At 40.6% G+C, this 17,871-nt stretch overlaps 1 protein-coding gene across 2 annotated transcripts; it reads right to left on the reverse strand.

Moving 5' to 3' along the window:
* Positions 1-2,130: 2,130 nt before the first annotated feature.
* patz1 (POZ/BTB and AT hook containing zinc finger 1) lies at positions 2,131-17,739 on the reverse strand. Of its 2 annotated transcripts, XM_084062284.1 has the most exons (5): positions 15,748-17,739; positions 12,970-13,033; positions 12,625-12,796; positions 9,941-10,099; positions 2,131-6,739 (listed from the first exon to the last, which is right to left on the reverse strand). In XM_084062284.1, the coding sequence occupies exons 1-5, from the start codon at positions 17,103-17,105 to the stop codon at positions 6,267-6,269; spliced, it is 2,226 nt and encodes a 741-aa protein (XP_083918410.1). In that variant the 5' UTR covers positions 17,106-17,739; the 3' UTR covers positions 2,131-6,266. The 2 variants fall into 2 exon arrangements, with proteins under 2 accessions (XP_083918410.1, XP_083918411.1); XM_084062285.1 differs by lacking the exon at positions 9,941-10,099.
* Positions 17,740-17,871: the final 132 nt, after the last annotated feature.

Consider the following 17,871-nt stretch of genomic DNA (forward strand, 5'->3'; position numbering starts at 1 on the left):
AAGAAAAACGCTTTATTTGTATTTTTTTCTATCACACTTTTATAATTGTATATACGTTTTCATCATGGATTCCGGTGTTCAGTATCTATTCCTTGTTATGGCGAAGAGACAATTAACCAACAACGGAACTTCACAGTTACACATTGAACAAGATGTCAGCACTCCCAATGTCAAGTCCACCAGTCTCCACAATCATTAACATAGCTGTCTAGAGCTAGACTTACAGTAAGTTAGCCCAAGTTGACAGACATACTGATAGACATAATAAGGAACACTTTAGTTTAGGAAGCATCCAAATGGAGGCAGGCACTGAACTAGCAGAACAAAAGGAACCACAAGATGTTGTTACCGAGGACAGCCCATAATAATCAACCGCAGATGGGTGGGTGTTGGGGCTTTACTCAGTGGTTCATAAGGGGATGCTAGGTTGTTGCTTTGTACTGGGTGTCTACCTTATTAGTATTCTGCTATGCTAGATGAAATTGTTAGCTATCAGTTACATGGCCCACTAAAGATTTATTTGGAGGGTTTTTTCTTTGACTTCTTCATGGACGATGTTGCTAGGGATTCCACATTAATTCCAGAACCAATAATTTGTATTTATTCAACTTTCAGGAACACCTTATTTCGGTACATAAGACTGCAGCTTATTTGCCCAGCCAAGCTTTTATGTATGAATGAAAAAGAGTAATACTTTTTTTTAGTTTTTCGTCATTGAGTAATTTCAACAAATAATTGACTTAACTGGTTGAGTTTAAAGATGTTTTTGCACTTTTGGAAGCATACAAATAGATGGAAAACATGAGTGAGTGCTAAGACAAAAGGATATGGTTAGAAATGTAACTCTGGCCTGAAAATGAGTGCTAATGTTTGAATTGTAAAAAAGGAAGGAGTTTATGGCTTGATATGTCCACTTTAGTTAGATGTCCTAGGTTTTGGTTGATAGTAGTAGTCATACAATTAGATGTTCAAAGCACACTTAATAAATATGTAACATCTTTCCTGTCATAATGCTTTATTAAAATAATTGTTGATAATAGTAGCTGTCAGGGTCACTCTCCAGGTGTAGCGATAACAGCATTTAAGGGCTATTATTAGTGGAGGGAGAACATTTGGTGCATTTGCTGTTGACTATACATTACAAACTGAAAGACAAATGAAATTGCCGACCAGATTTACTCTGGTATTAACAGCAATAGTAAGATAAAGTATACGGTAAAGATAAGGTGAAAGTATAACCCCCCCCCCCCCCATGTTTACTGTACATACACGTTTACTAGTGTTGATTATGTCTTGTTTATTATTGTATATTATTCTATGTCTTTAAATGTCTGAATTAATTGAATACATAGGACCACAATGGAAACAACCCCATTTTGTGTCATCCCTTTAACAATCTGCAAACTGTTAATAAAGTATTCAATCAATCAATCAAACCTGACATCAGTAACTGAGTAATCAAACATGTCATTTCATAACAGAACTGTGTCTTGTGTTGCCCTGTGAAAATCTGCCTTTAATATCTACCAAAGCTATGCTCTCTAACTTAATCCTGACTTATACTTTGTTGGTCACATGCATGGTGAACCACATTGTGAGCTTGTAGATCGCCAATTTACTGTAAGCACAATGTAGGCCTACTTTTTTAAAGTAGGGATATCAGGTTAAATGTGGTTAATCCCAGTGGCTCTGCAGGAGAGGATATAGTCACCTGTTATATATATATATATATATATATATTTAACGTTGTATCACTTTTCATGGCAAAACTAGTTTTCAATTGAAACTGTATATCATACTGTCTACTGACAACAAATAACTGACAAAATGAGGTTATAGTAGGAGCTTTTTCAAATGCAATTTATTTGACACTCACCTCTGCACCAACAAGAGAGATGAGACTCAGTAACAGAGTACAAAAAACAAATATCTATAGAAAAGTATGCTTATATTGAAATATGTCCCAAGACATATATAAAACATGTATCTGACATGTTTTCGGAACAATCTTCTCGAGTACAATGATAAAATACCAAGTTAACATATTGTACATCTTGTTTGTCCATGTCGGTCTATACAAAAGTGTCGATGCAAGTCACTCTGTATGTTTTTGCCTACCTTTTTTCAAAAAAAGAGGTTTTAATCCACTGCTGTGCACAATCAGTATTTGGAAGGCACTTTGCAACAGACCAAAAGCAAACATCAAAACAGAAACAAATAAGTATCTAGGCCTAAATAGTCAATGAAATCTTTTATATTCGAGTACCAACATGAGACAAATCATAACATCCAATGAATTTACTACCATGTATTAAATATTGAGAATTTGTAACATAACGGTATACATTTCCTTAATAGCGTCTTCCACTTTTTTTAGTTGGAAAAAACAACTCAAAAAACACCCTTTATTCCCTCTACAGAGTAAATACTAGTGCATCACGGCAGAGTGGATCCAAAAAAAGTGAACAAATTGGTCAAAGAGGTGAATCGAGCAACCGGCAGTGTGTGTCACTACCAGAGCAAATTGAGAGTACAGTGAACAGTGGCGCTATACTGTCACCAACCAGTGATCGACACTCAGTCCCCAACTCAACTCATATACACAGTGAAATACTCAGTGCTAAATTAATTCTTACAAAATTGATAAATTGTCACTGAGGATTTTACTGTGTACCAAGACAGCATATACAAGGTTTACTCTCTGTACGCAGTGAAGACACTCAATCAAACGTCCATAACTTAATATCCCTCTACATAACAGACAATGGGAAAAAAATATATACACGTAAGAGGACAATCACTGACAAACATTGATCATATATTGGTTTGATCATATATATATTTATATATATATAGTATGTGTATATGAATGGTATATACACTTGTTACAATCACAATATAATCATAAATAATGTAGGAATGTACTGAATTTAATAGACTAAGATAAGCCACAATTAAACTGAAGCAAACCAGGAAACAAACACACAGAAACAAACACAGAAAGCCAACCAATTCAAAACACTCACATACCCACACCCCCAATCCATTCATGTAACATTCTTTCCCTGTTTTGCCGACCGATTTGCCATGTACCATGTTAAATGGTTAACATTAAACGATAAAAATGGTTTGATGATCTACAACTGATTTTAAGTTAGGATTCAATATGACACGTGTTTTGTACAAGTTACAGTGCCCAACAAATCTGCTCAATTAACATTGTTGTTTTTCAGTGTTTTGACTGAAATCAAAAGAGACCATTTTATGTAATAAAATAGCTTTTTGGTGTCTACATTAACAACTCAATTTATATCATGAGGTTATTTAACGAATTAATTCATAACAATAGACCTATCAATTGGGTTAAGTATGAGGCAGATAGCAATAAAGCCTGATGAAACCTAGTTGCGCGCCAGTATTTCTCAATGAAAATAACACATTTACGAGCCCATAACGCATCCTGCTGCAATGTGTTGTGTGAGCTTGCAGATCTGCCATTTTCAGTGGATTAACACCGGCACATAACTAAGTATAACTCAGGCTTAAAGAACACACAAGAAAGAGAAGAAAGCCAAGTAGAAAGTTGAGGGGTTAGCTCCAGCTGCAAGTAGACTGGAGTGCACAGTTCATTGAAGCCTGTTCCTCTCACAGATACTCAATGACAAAGTATGAGCCAAGTGATTTTGTTTCACCCATTTACATTCTGAAACCACAGTTCCATTTCCACAATAAGGCCCCTTTTCCACCAATACAACTTTGGTTCTAAAACTGGTTCTGTTTTAGATTCATGGAACCGTGGTGCTTTCACGGAACCAGACGCGAACTGGCTTGCGTTTTTTTTCTCCACCAGTTTTAAGTAGATCCATTGGGGGCAGCATAGAGAGCCCGCCCGGGGAGCAGGAGCCCCAGTTGCCTTTTTTCCGCTTGCTTTTGCCATTGTTTAGATCATATCTGCATCTTCCAACATGTAAAATAGTGACATGCCCACTTTGGTTCCCAGTTCAGGGCAAGAAAAATATTTTAACAAGAAAGTATTTTTTTGTTTCCAGTTCCGAACCAACTTTAAGGGTACTGAACCAATTCATTTTCAGTGGAAACACTCTGAACCGGTTCAAAATTAGGCAAAATTAAAGAACGGAACCGGTTCAACCGTGGTGGAAAAGGGCCCTAAGAGTGATAGAGGGTGACGGGCTACGCACTTGACTGAGCGTTAACGGGGAACGTACAGAAATGCCTTCTTCACCTCTAGCACAAGCAAATCTGACAGAAGAGAGGCACTGATAGGGTGGCTAATTTAGGCATAGCCTAATACAAGAGAAAGAAACATTGTCAATACAAAGTAATGGATGATTTGAATTAATGATGGTTGCATTGGGTTTTTGCCAGTCAAGAGGAGGGCAGATCAGGCTCCTCCTCACCAATTCCTGCCCACAAGCTGTATAGTAATGGCCTTAATCCTGCTTCAAATCAGATCACTGTTGCACAACACACACCAAGAAACACACACACCAAGAAACACACATCTCTGTATCTAACATAACTTAGCGTGTAAAAATTATCAAAATTTGCAAACCACAAGATTTTTGTTTGACAAACAATATAAAAAACTTTGTACACAAAACATAGAGGGCATGAATAAGTTAACAAAATATAATCTACATTTCTTAGAATTTATAATTGTCACACCTCAACTTGGTCCCCATTATAATACACGTAAGTGATTTCACATTTAAGTGATTGCCAAAAAAGACTGGGAAACTTTCTTATTTGAGGGGTTTCGACAAAAGGCATTCATAACAAGCTCATGGCGTCTTCATTACACATTAATGGAACGTGATCAAAATGAACTTATAAATTCATTTTAGACAGCGAGATTATGCCATCTATTTTATAGGTGGCACTTTAACACCAGTTCTTTGATACTGTAAGACTGACTGGTAGAACTTCTTCCTTTATGACTTTCTCAATACAAACTCTGTTATCCTGGTTGACAGCCATTGCAGTTTAACCCATTAAGACCTGAGGCCGATTCTACAAATGTCTTCTAAATCCTAACAGTTTTTTTTTTTTTAAACATGTTTGCTATATCAGTGGTTCTCACACTTTTTCATGTCATGGACCCCCAAAATTATATGTATTTGGCTGCCGACCCCATCTCACAATATTTTGTTCCAAGGACTCCCAGAAGCAAAGATTTGAGTAAAAAAAATTGCTTTAAAAGCAATATTCAAAGATTTGCACAAATTGTTGAATAGCCAACCAATGTGATAGATAGATAGATGGCTAAAATCTAAAATGACACAGATGCTTTCCCAGTTTTAATGGGTTAAAAGGTCTCAAACCTTGAGTCCTTGACATGATTTTCTGGCTGACCAACCATAGCGGTGAAACATTTGAAGAAGCCATTAAAATATGATACTTTGCTCCTTCATGAATATGCCATAAAACATGAGCTTGTTATGCATGTGATAATGTGAACCCCTTTGAATTAAACTCTTACAAAAGACTGGTAGCAGAATTCTACACAGCACACAATCTTGATCAAATGTGTAAGGCAGAATTTAACCCCTACCATATATTAAAAAAGAAAAGAAAGAAACTTGGAAAAAAGAAATATTTCCTTGAAAGCAGCAGAGTACAATATTCAAATAAACAGATTCACTGATCTTGTTGTCCTTAATTTAAGGAGACGTGTCATTGCAGCCTTCTGAGTAAATAGGAATAAGCTAGAATAAGCAAGTAAAAGCAACCAAGAATGAGCCACTTAAAATGCAAATAGCAAATGATAGGTTTGTGATGCATTTCATAGCATTGAAAAACTGAGGGGGAGTCGACAATAAGTCATTAATCGACTGACCTTGTGAGAATTTAAACGACTGACCTTGCGCAACAAAAGTAGCTATGAAAGGTTGATTACACACTCACACACACACACACAACACAAGGTCATACTAATGTCATTAAACTTCAAAATGATCCGATTAAAAATAATCCTTTGCAACATTTCAGAAAATACAAATATGTATTATAATAAAGATAAAATAAAATGCTTTTCCCCACTCTGAAACAGAAAGAAACGTATGTCAGACTCCATGAATAATAGCAGAGCTGAATGCACAGTGAGCGACGCAATGAACAGCAGACTATTCTCGAGGCAAAATTCTTCCCAAATAAAATAGGATCTCGGGGGCGGGGCAGGGGGCCATCAAACAAACCTTGTCCTAAGCATGAGAGGTTTTTAATATAACAGAATTCCCAGCAGTATGTCACTTCCCTCCAAAGTCCATCCCACTCTGACCTGCCTCGGGGTCAACCAGCGACGCAGCGAAAGCAGACTGGACTATCTGAAAGCCGAAGGACTCGAGCAGAGACATGTTCTGTTGAGGGGAGAAGGGAGAGCTCAGAGTGGGAGCCAGCTCTCCCAGTCCAGACCCCGTCTGGCCTTTCTGGGCTTTGTGGACTCGATGCTGGTGCTTGTTGAGGTAGGACTTAGTGCGGAAGGCCTGACCACAGATGCCACAGTTAAACTTCTTTTCGGGATCCGTCTTGGCTTTGGATCCCTCCGGAGAAGCTAGCGCCCCGGCCGAGGGTCCGTTGCAGGCTAAAGAGGACATCTCGAGCTCCTCCCCGTCAGGCTTGTGTGGAGACTTGAGCTCGCTCCCATTGGACAATTCCCCAAATGAAGGGTCCGATTCCTCAGATTCCAGATGTGGACATTTCCCAGCATTCTCCTGCCCGTCTGAGGTCACCAGAGTATGAGGGAGGGGACAGACCAAGAGACAAGAGCAAGAGACAAAAGACAAAGATGCAAGGAGAGAGAGAGACTTGAATTAGCACAATATACATATAAAACAAGGTTAATTTAAAAACCATTTTGCAGTAGTTGACAACCACCTGAAACAGTTTAAGGTTTAGGCTTCAAGTTAAGTGCGTAGTTGTGTGCTCTAAATAGCAGGGGGGAAAGTGTAACAATGAATTGACCCAAAACATGCTTCTTTGAGAAATCAATCTGGAAAACTGCCTTATGAGCAATCATTGTATGTGACTACAGTTAACTCATTCTAGAAGTGGAAGGTCCAATCATCTAGCCCAATGTCCACATAGGAATCTGCCGTGCTCGTCCAATCAGTGGGCTGTGTTCGCACCATACCCCCGCCCACCCTCCTGCTGGACTGTACTGACCTGCAAGAGGGCCATGGAAGGGGAAGCCAGGTGCGCCGGCAGAGCGACACTCCCAGAAATATGGAGCCCCACCTGACTTCCCCAGCAGCAGCTCAGGCTGCAGGCCCAAGGCTGGAGGGCCCGGCTGGGGAAGAACCGGGGTTCCAGAGAGCCTGTGAAAGCGACCCTCTGCCTCAGGGAAGGTGACAAGCAGCTGGTGACTGGCGCACAGGTCTACACGACACCCGGCCAGAGAGAGAGGAAGGGGGGAGGGACAGACATAACAGGCCAGCGGAAACCACACAAGATAGAATTACCTTCATTTCACCACTGATATTTGCATTACTGTCTGTAATCCTCAGACCCAGTAAGCAAAGCAGCATTCACTTGTTTGATTCTTACTTCAGTCAGATCACTGGGACAAAAGGTGAATTAATCACTATTCCAACAGATTGCTAATTGGTGGGGCCTGGTGTCTGTGGCACAGTAGCTTCCAACTCAGATATTTCATTATCAAAAGTAATTGATAATGGCAAAGCTACATTGCATAGGCCTCTTGTATGACAAACAAACCATTTAAGAATTAAATGGACACACTTGTGTGTGGTACAAAACTTTCAAAACTTTTACATAACTGGAGACAAATAGCTTGTTATATTAAATGAAACAAGGTTTAGCTTCAACCGTACAGTCCATAAATTGATATGATATATAATGATATATCATTCTTGGCCATGTTTACTTGCAGGACTTACTTCTTTGTTGTTTATTCAAATTCACCATCTGCCATCTTTTGTAAAATTATGCTTAGTCCTTTTATGAAATGTCTAAGATAACATTTAGTACATAGCAGAATAAAGACACTGTCCATAATCAGATTTAACTATCTAAACCACACTTTAAAATCAACACAGAGTGCAAACTTTTGCAAACCAACTCTATTATGAAACTCACAATAAATCAACAATTTAAAGATAACCAACCATAGGTTTTCAGCCATTAGCTTAATGGACAAAGACTGGCTGAATGACAGGAAAGAAAAATGACTAAACTATAAGCTTTTCCCCAGTGCGACTGTGGGTTAAAGATAAATATTTGTTGTGCTACTGTCTCTAAGAACCTGGTTTTCATTAAAAAGAAAGCACATTTCAAATGTTGCACTGTATACAGAGCACACATTAGGACAATCATGCAACATCAACGCATTGCAGACCACCTGGTGATGTACAGGCCAAGCAGCAACACACTCCACTTCATACGACCATGGCCATGCTAAACACGCAGGCAAAATCAAATAAAAAGGCTTCCTACTATTCCCTCCCTAATCCCTATATTATGATACTTGGCTGTAAACAAAATGCAATGACCTTCTCTTAAGGTTTCTGAAGACTGCACTATTGTGGCTGTCATATACATTCATTACATATGACACTGCACGATGGGAGATAAAATCTTCATTATCCACCTAGGCAGAGTTTAGCTGTCGTCTACCTTCCACACTGCAACAAAACTATGACCTATGACAACTTGGACCCAGTCTTGACCTTACAGAAGAGGACAACATGGGTTGGGAATCCTCCATAACGGTTAATATCTTTAGCCATTTTTCACAAAGGTCTAATAAAACTAGCACCGTAACTGACTGCCTGTGCTTGAACACATGAAATCAGTAAAATTATGGAAGTGATTTTTTTCCGATAAAGGTACTAGTTTCTGTTAACATAAACAATGAATGTGTCCCATTATTATAATTATTATGTGTTGGTAGTTATTATATATACCGTAACAGTTTACATTGAGTATTGACATTCAGTAGCACCAGTCACAACAAACAAAACTTTTGTTATAGCCTAGGATGCTGTGCACTGGCTCATAAACAGCAGTCCGTTGTTACAATGGGACTCTTAAGACAGTTGATAACTTGATATATTAGTGTGATAGTGTGTTCTCAATTAGGTTAACTTTTTTATTTGGGAATGACACTATCCAAATACTTAATAAAAAACATGCTATGGCTGTAACATTAACAGTGACAAATGAATGTGTTTGTGTGTTTATTCTAACTATTACATGTAGTGCACTTTTGTGCCTCAATTTATTCATAAGGGGAAGATGCACCTGCAACACAACGTGTTGTGAGCTTGTAGATCGGCTATTTTTGGCAAACATTCCCCCCAGAATAGGGATGCTGGGGCCAACAAAAAAAATCGTGACATGTCATTTTCATATCATCCCATCCCATAGCTTCACTTCACCATAGCTACAATTACTCTGACCTGAAGATGTTGGAATTCCCTATTGACATCTTTAGAAAACATCTGACTCATGTAAACAAGAAATTAATGTTAAACATAACTTGCATTAATTCAATCTGACTACAAAAAAAAAAGATTTAATCTAAATTGGTTTTAAGTCACCAAAACGTCCAAAGTGGAGAAAGCAAACATCATATTTAGTCATTGTTTACCTCCAATTGTAAACAAAGCTTTGCATATCATGGTATACCGCTTATAGCCATGCAGTCAAAATCTTCAATAAGTGCAGTCTGTTCTGAACATGACCGACATAGATAGCCAACAGAAAAACAACCAGCAGATGAAATCTGAAAGTAGCAATGTATGAAGAAAAACAGCTTGGCAGCAGAGGTTGATGTGCGCTTATGTTTTCAAGCATAGACAAAAACAAACAAAAAATGCAACAGCATGTTTCCTCCAAAAAGCAGCCGAGCAAATGAAAGCCAGAAACATGAGAAGTTGGGGTGGAGCAGACGGCTGCTTGCCTTCCACTGAGCACTGGCGTCCCGTGTGATAAGGGGTGCCGTTGTGCATCTGTGTCCCCCCCCTTGACTCGGGAAATACGTGCATTGTGGCAGGGTGGGGCAGTGGTGAGCTGTGGTGTGCCTTTATGTGCACCTTAAGGTAGGACGCAGTGGAGAAACCTGCGACACATAGAAGAGCAAAGGAGAGGGCAGTTGTTGGAGACACCCGGCTCTATTTATGACAGGGGGCCTCCTGCAATCAAAAACATTCAAACTCATCACCAGCTATACATGTCAATCCTGACAGGTCTGGAACTTTGATTAACACTTTAAGACCAGAGTTTATCTGAGAGTTAGATTGATAATTCAAGACTGAAGTGCATTTATATCTCTTTGAATTGTAAATGTCACGTTGAAAAACACAGGAACATCCATGTGAATCCTACTAGGAGCCAGAGCAATGCTCCTCCTTCATAGCTATGAGCGTATTAAACAAGACCTGTGTGAGATCTGGCTTGGATCCCCAGTTACTTCTCACTGACTTGCTAGAGCAAATACAAATTCTATTACATCTGTGCTGGACTGCTGGTCCTATTTTACTCACCACCAGTGCACTATTTACATAACACACAGTGCAGAATTTTCAAAACAAAAGTCACGTGTAAATTGTCAGGTTTTCTTTGCCAGTTAATCCAGGTTATGTCCATGTTGGTGCCACCCTCTGGCTGTCAATAGCTGCAAATGCAGGTAAGCATCTTGAGAAGGAGAGATGTAGATGTAGAACCATGTTGTTTCTTTGCTAGCTAGAGTAGCAGTAGAAAAACCTAATATAAGCTATAACCCTCACTAATCCAAGTTTACATTTGTAAAAGTCCTTACTTTGTAATTACATGGAGCCAAAACTTGCCAACTTTTCAAGCTAATTAGAAGTTGGCAAATTATGCCAACACATAGATAGACAATTGAGTATGTACATTTTAAAGAAACTACCGTAAATCAAAATTCAGAATTGTAAGACCAGATGAGTTTACAGTTTTAAACTATGTTCTGCAGCATGAAGAGGTTCACGTAGCATCAGACATCCCTATCCTATACCACTTCCAACAACTTAGGAGGAATGTCCTAGATTGTTGTCGCTGTATAGCAATATGCAAATCAAAAATGTTTTACCGTCTCCTGATCATGGGCGCTACTTGAAGCTATTACCAAAGCATTCAAATGTGGAGACACATTTTCTGATCTTTTCAGGAATTAATAGATAGATAGATAGATAGATACATAGACAGACAGACAGACAGACAGACAGACAGACAGAGAGAGAGAGAGAGAGAGAGAGAGAGAGAGAACTGGTGTGTATAATAAGTATTTAACCTTATAAACCCACTGATCATATTTACTGAATAGTGACTGCTCAATTAAAAAACAAACATCCACTCATGTCTTTCCATGCATGTAGGAAATAACCAGGTGCAGTGCACCACTGCTTACAAATACAAACTGTAGACTGTACAAAATGTATGCACAATATTAGAGCGACGGGTCAGACTTCACAAAGGACAACCAGTGTGTGCACCAGCCATGCATCAACATTGTGGGGAAAGAAACAGCCTAACCATATAGCACAAGACAACACAACCAGGGCTTCATTATAGTTTACATTCCACCAGAGGACAAGAATGCAAGGCTTATCCAAGTGTTGGCCTTGTGGAAGGTACATGATGTAGTGGTGTTCCTCGGATAAAGAAATAGAAGGTATTTATTTCTTAACCACCAGGTGACCCTGTAATTGTTTAGTTTTTATTATAATGTTTTAACTGCCAGAGAGAATTGGCTTCAGCCAAAAATGTGTGCAGTGTACAGAAGGTTGCACAAAGTGTTAAAATTCTGTACGAAGAGGGTTTGGTCTAACAAAAGCAATTTGCAATTAAATAGAGTTGCTCTTCAGTCAGTTTAGCCAGTACTACTCACAATATGGTACAAGATAATTTTGCAGAGCCTGCATGCATCACATTAATGGGAACACTGATTTCCTTGCATATGAAATGCTCCAACCTCTCCTAGAATTCTACAGGCCTCATTCTGCTTAGATTTCATGCAGCTCAGGTACAGACCTTATGGAGCAGAAAATAACACAAATCTTTCTCATATTGTGAACAACCCTGTCCTACAGTCATCGAGAAATTACGTGAAATTGTGACAAATACGATTTCAGGACTTGCCAATTGTCCATATCCTGCTCCTTGCTAAGTTGGCCAATATGTCACTTAGCAATAACATAATAGCTGTTGTAATTTTACTGTGGCTTAAAACCATTTATCTACAAAATGTTGCATTTAAAAAAATCTTACTATTATTGTTGTTGTTTTTTACTAAATCAATACGTTGTATTTTTTCTTTGAAATAAATGTGGTAATTGGTCAAATCGTTTAATATACTTTTATCTGGTATTTTATCTTGTATTCAACTCAGCTATTGATTGGAATGTGGGACGCGAAATGTTTTCGCCAATTAAAAAGCAACCCTGACAGAGTTTGTTTTTAAAATGAAAACATCTGAAGATTTTTTGAAAAGCCATTAATACAGTGTCATAGACTGTGAATATGAAATATGGGAATCATTAGGTTGTACTGTATATGAGCACATACAGTGTGTAGCATGTGTAATGAGAGTATAGCAGTGTATAGCATGTAATATTGGCCAGTTACCTTTGTTACAAATACCACAGTAGTTATGATTCCCTTCGCTGTGTTTCTTGAGGTGGTCTGTCATATATGCAGCCCGCAGGAACTTGCCACAGATTTTACAAGGGATTTTGTCCTCATGGCAAGCGAGGTGTGACCGCAGGCGATCTCTTGTAGCGAAAGAAGCATTACAGATCTGAAAGACATAAATTAACATTGTCACCTTTCTCACATGATATGCAAAAACATCCAGTCCATTTTTTGTCCACTTATTTTATTGCAAGAACTAATGAACTCAGACATTTTTAATTTGCAGGTTAAGAAAATCAATGGCATAGCCTTTTTTTCATTACATATCCCAAATGTCACCTGGCACTTGTGGGGTCTCTCCGTCGTGTGAACCTGTTTGATATGCCCATTCAGATGGTCTGGTCTGGAATGAAAAGGGAAAATAACTCTTCTGTGTCATCAAGTCCAAGTGTCTCAACATTTTCAGTTGTACTGAGGCAACAACCTTTGGCCTTTGGGACCAGAACTTGTAAATCCAGGTGAAAATGCAATACAATCATCCAGAGTAGACATCTCAGGGGGGAATATAACGCTTGCTGCATCAGAACTCACGCTGAATCAGAGATCTGTGATTTAATCTATGTTAACGTATAAATATATACACTGCAAGGTGCTTGAATCAATTCAAATACCGTACATTTAACTGATTGAATATGTTTTATTAGTCTAACTTTTTGCATTGCAGCTGTACAAATCTTGATAAGTTTCAGCCAGCAGTAGACTTGTTGTGATACCGATACCAGTAACATTGCAAAATGCTAAATGAATACACCAGACCTTAATGGAAACAAGCCCAAGAGTCTGGGTTATCCTTTTAGCATTCTCTTGTATAAATCTGCGCCACCGTGCCTTTTTTTTTGGCAAACTGATAATAAAGTATTGAATCAATCAAAGATTTTTCAAAAATAGCAGATCTACAAGCTCATAGCGCGGCGCTAGATCTGCTATTTTTGAATAGCCAGAGAAATCTAAAATGACACAGATGCGTTCCCGGATTTCATGGGTTAAGTTAGTCAAAGGGGCTTTTCCCTCAATGCCCACATACCTGACTGACTACTTCAAAAAAGTGAGTGACTCCCACAGCCACAATACTAGAGGGAGCGATAACAACTATCTGGTGCCATCCACCTATAGAACAAACTTGGAGAAATGATCTTTACACTACTCTGCCAACAAAATGTGGAATGCCCTGCACCATCCCTTAAAAAAATGTGGATCACAGGCAATCTTAAAAACAGGCCTTCTCCATCTTTCAGGAGACCACAGGGGGAGGTAAACTCACTTTCCATAGAAAGGAGATGGCATTCACTGCTGCCATTTTTTCCCTTCCTACTTTGTACATATAGTGTTTTATATTTGTTGATGATATTGTATTTTGGTGTTATTTTTATGCTATTTTGGTGTTATTTTTATGCTATGTGGATGAATTGAATACATAGGACCACAATAGAAAGAAGTCTCCTGGACTTTTTTGAGCTATCCTTTTGTAACTGTAACTGGTGCCGTTTACGTTTCTGTCTAATAAAGTAGTCTCTATCTATCAATATTAGTATGCTAAATACTTCTTAAATTAACTTAAATGTATTAATTTATAATCCCACAGACCCACAAGTAGTTGTCAAGCAAAGAGTATGTGATTTTCTCAAGAGTGACACACTAAGGCAGGGGTCTTCAACAGAGTGTCCGGGACCCCTAGGGGGTCCTCAGAGTTACTACAGGGGGTCCGCCAAATCGTTGTGTGATATGATTTTTTTTTACCTCAATCACTTGAACCCTAGCATCCCTTTTCTGAGGAGAACTTTAGCCAAAAATAGCTAATCTTGTTGTGAGCTTGTAGATCGGCTATTTTTGGCAAAGAGGTATAGGTGTAGAGGGAAAAAAGAGCAATACCAAGTAAACAAAAAACGTTGAATCTGAAACTAAATGTAATACAATATATAGGGGGTCCCTGATTCATCTCTCTCTCAACTAGGGGGTCCTTGGCCTGAAAACGTTGAAGACCCCTGCACTAAGGTGTTAGTGCTTAGTCACTAGTCAGTGATCGGTTTTGCTGTCAATAACCCCAAAATCTCATTTATTACTACTGTACTTTTGTTGTGATTAGGAATACTTGTGTGATATCTACATTATTCATCCATTACCACTATAACGACCATCACACTAAATAAGTCCTAAAGGGTACAGGGCCCCCATGGGTCCTTGAAGGGTGTTCCCAGCTAAATGATTGAGGAATCATTAGGAAGTCCCTTCAGACTCTGAGAGTATACAAAGGGAACCTGGTTCTATTTGTACTCTATTTGTTCAGACTCAAACAACCACTGAGGATATTCAGTGTAGAATCGGGTCCCAGGCGATGAAAAGCGTATCAAATTGTCTGTGTCTGTGTGACCTAATAAATAATGCATATCAAACAAGTGGTCCTTGAAATTAAAAAAGCTGAGAAGTGAGAATCATTGGCCTAGAACAGTGGTTCTCAAAGTGGGGTCCTGGGACTATCTGGGTTCCTTGACGGGGTTCCAAATGGACCCTTACAGGTCTGTAACTCTTGAATGTGTACAATTGGAACCAAATGGACCCATTTGTACACTCTCAGAGCCATGGGGGTCCTTGACATTAAAAGATTTGCGAACCACTGGCCTAGAGAAGATGTAAAACATGACAGGCCTTGGGGGTGAAGCCACACTCACAGTCCAGGCTCTAAATAGTAAAGCCAAACAAACGACTCAAGTTTACATATTAACCCATTAAGACCTGAAGAAGCATCTGTGTCACTTTTTCATTTGAGCTAAAAAGCATTATTTTACACTTTGGCTATACAAAAATAGCAGATATACAAGCTCGTAGAGTGCCGCGCTACGAGCTTGTAGATCTGCTATTTTTGAAAAATCTTTGCTTCTGGGGGTCCCTGGAACAACATATTTTGAGATGGGCGTCTGTGGCAAAATACATATCATTTTGGGGGTTCTTGACATGAAAAAGTATGAGCACCACTGATATAGAAACAGGTGTTTTCAGAAAACTGTTGGGATTTAGAAGACATTTTGTTAGAAATCGGATCCAGGTCTTTAATAAACTCACCTGGAGAACCCTTTCCCACAGCTCTGACAGACGTAGGGCTTCCCCACGGAGCCGTCGTGTGATCGCACATGGTACGACATCCTGTCCTTGCGCTTGAAGCGAAGGCCGCACACATGACAGGCGTAGGGCTTCTCCCCGGAGTGGCTGAGCTTGTGTCGGTTCAGGTGGTAGACATCGCGGAACACCTTGCCGCAGATGTCACAGCCCACGTGTCGCCTGGTCCGCTCCCGTTTACGGTTGTTATGATCCAGCGGGAGTCCGCCGCCGCCGTGAACCAACAACGACGGCACGCCATTTTCCACCAACAGCCCCGCTTGCGGGTGGTGAGATATCAGGGTGATGCCACCCTCCGTGGGCACACTGTTGTTGTTGTTGATGCCGCCGGTGGCCGCGCCGTGCTGCGCTTCGTGGTTCTTCAGCCGCTGCGGCTCGGTGAACGCCTTGCCACACGTTCTGCAGGGAAACAACAAAGCGTTGTCTTTGATAGGCGTGCTGTGGTTAAAATGTAGAGGCTCCATGACCGTCGTGCCTTTCTTTGGTCTGCCCCGGTTGTTCCTCTTTGATCCGGGAGAGGAGCCGCCGCCGCTGTCGTGGAAGCCCTCCTCCTCCTCCTCCTCGGGTAGTGTCAGCCCGTCCACGGGCTGCAGGACGGGCATCGACCCCTCGGCGCCGCCGTCGTCCTCCTCCAACAACACGGCGCTGCTGTTGTTTTGTTCCATGTGCGTTTGTCCGTTGTTCGCAAAGGATCCGGGGATTCCGTTCACCAACATGCCAGTCCCGTTCACCATAACGTGATCCTGGTGGGGGTGGTGGTGTTGTTGTTGTTGCTGGTTGAAGCCCGGGTCCGAGGACCCCGAGGTTGCCTGGAACAGACTGGCGTCCCCTCCCCGGGCCGTAGGAACCAGGATCTGCACGTTGGACTGCTTGATCACCTCCTGGCAGATCTCGATCACGGACCTCATCAGCAGGAACTTGGCGGCCGTCATCAGCTCGGGGAAGCACTCCAGCCGCACCACGATCCTGGACGTGTAGGCGAAGTCCAGGATGTCTCGGAAAACTTTGGGGCTGATCGTGTGCATCTCCAGCTCCTTGTTGTTGGCGGCGGCGTCGCCTCCTCCGCCTCCCTCCTGCTGCTCCTCCGCCGCCTGGCAGCTGAACACCGACTCGAAGTACTCGCTGCAGGCGGCCAGCACGGCGCGGTGCGCGGGGAAGCTCTCCTCGCCGACGCGGAGGATCACGTCGCAGAACCTGCCTCCATCTTTCCTCTGAACGTTGAGGTTGTGTAGCATCTCCGCGCTGTGTTTGCTCACCTGGTAGGTGTAGGAAGAACTCCAAGACGGCTCCACTACCTTCTCCATGCCGGACTCATCCAAGACCAGTTAGTGTTCGCAACGATCCGTTGTTGGAAGTAAAGAGGACTGTTATTTAAATGTTATTATTCCCTTATAAAAACATAAAGCAGCAGCCCTCCCCGTCCGTGTAGCATGTAGACGCTAACAGCAGCAAGCAGTAGAAAGATGGCAGCCCCTCGGCTTCCTGTGAACTTCGACCCCCCCGTTTCTTGTAAGGGTGGGAGGAGGGGGGGGGGTCGCTCTTGTTTTTAATGTTCTCTACCTTAAAACATTGACGTGACCACTTCGTCTTGAATCTCCTTTATCTGGGTGCTGTTATCCAGAGGAACTATAAGGTCCAGTAAGGTTATTATCATCACACTACGACCATGTTCCTTCTCTGTCACAATGGAACTACTCTACTGCTCCATTTCTCTTCCTGGTCTCTTATTAACCCCCTCCCCCCAAAACACAAGCATGACGCACTCATGTTCTGAACAAAATAAAACACCTTATTTTTGATGTAATTTACATTGCATTAAAGCCACAGTGTGTTGTATTTGTCCATGCAATTTGAACCGTTATGAAAGAAAAACGTTTTTCCAATGTTGTTGGATGATAAAACTTTAGTGCACATTCCAGAGTGACAATATAAATGACTGATGTGGTACCACATCGAATTATCTGTGCAGAATTAAATGTGAATAAAGTACAAATATTAAGGCAATATTAAAAATATTCATGTCTTTAGTTGCAGCCTCTTTCTAACCAATGTATAATTTTCACAAATAAA

The sequence above is a fragment of the Gymnoscopelus microlampas genome, assembly GCF_963454915.1.
Source record: "Gymnoscopelus microlampas genome assembly, chromosome: 7".
Lineage (NCBI taxonomy): Eukaryota > Metazoa > Chordata > Actinopteri > Myctophiformes > Myctophidae > Gymnoscopelus > Gymnoscopelus microlampas.

Coding starts and splice junctions, on each gene's coding strand:
- patz1 (XM_084062284.1), bottom strand. CDS start 17,105: ATGGAGAAGGTAGTGGAGCCGTCTTGGAGTTCTTCCTACACCTACCAG. Junction 13,034..15,747: donor TGTGGGAAAGGGTTCTCCAG/GTGAGTTTATTA, acceptor TTTTCATTCCAG/ACCAGACCATCTGAATGGGC. Junction 10,100..12,624: donor CTGTGGTATTTGTAACAAAG/GTAACTGGCCAA, acceptor TATGTGTCGCAG/GTTTCTCCACTGCGTCCTAC.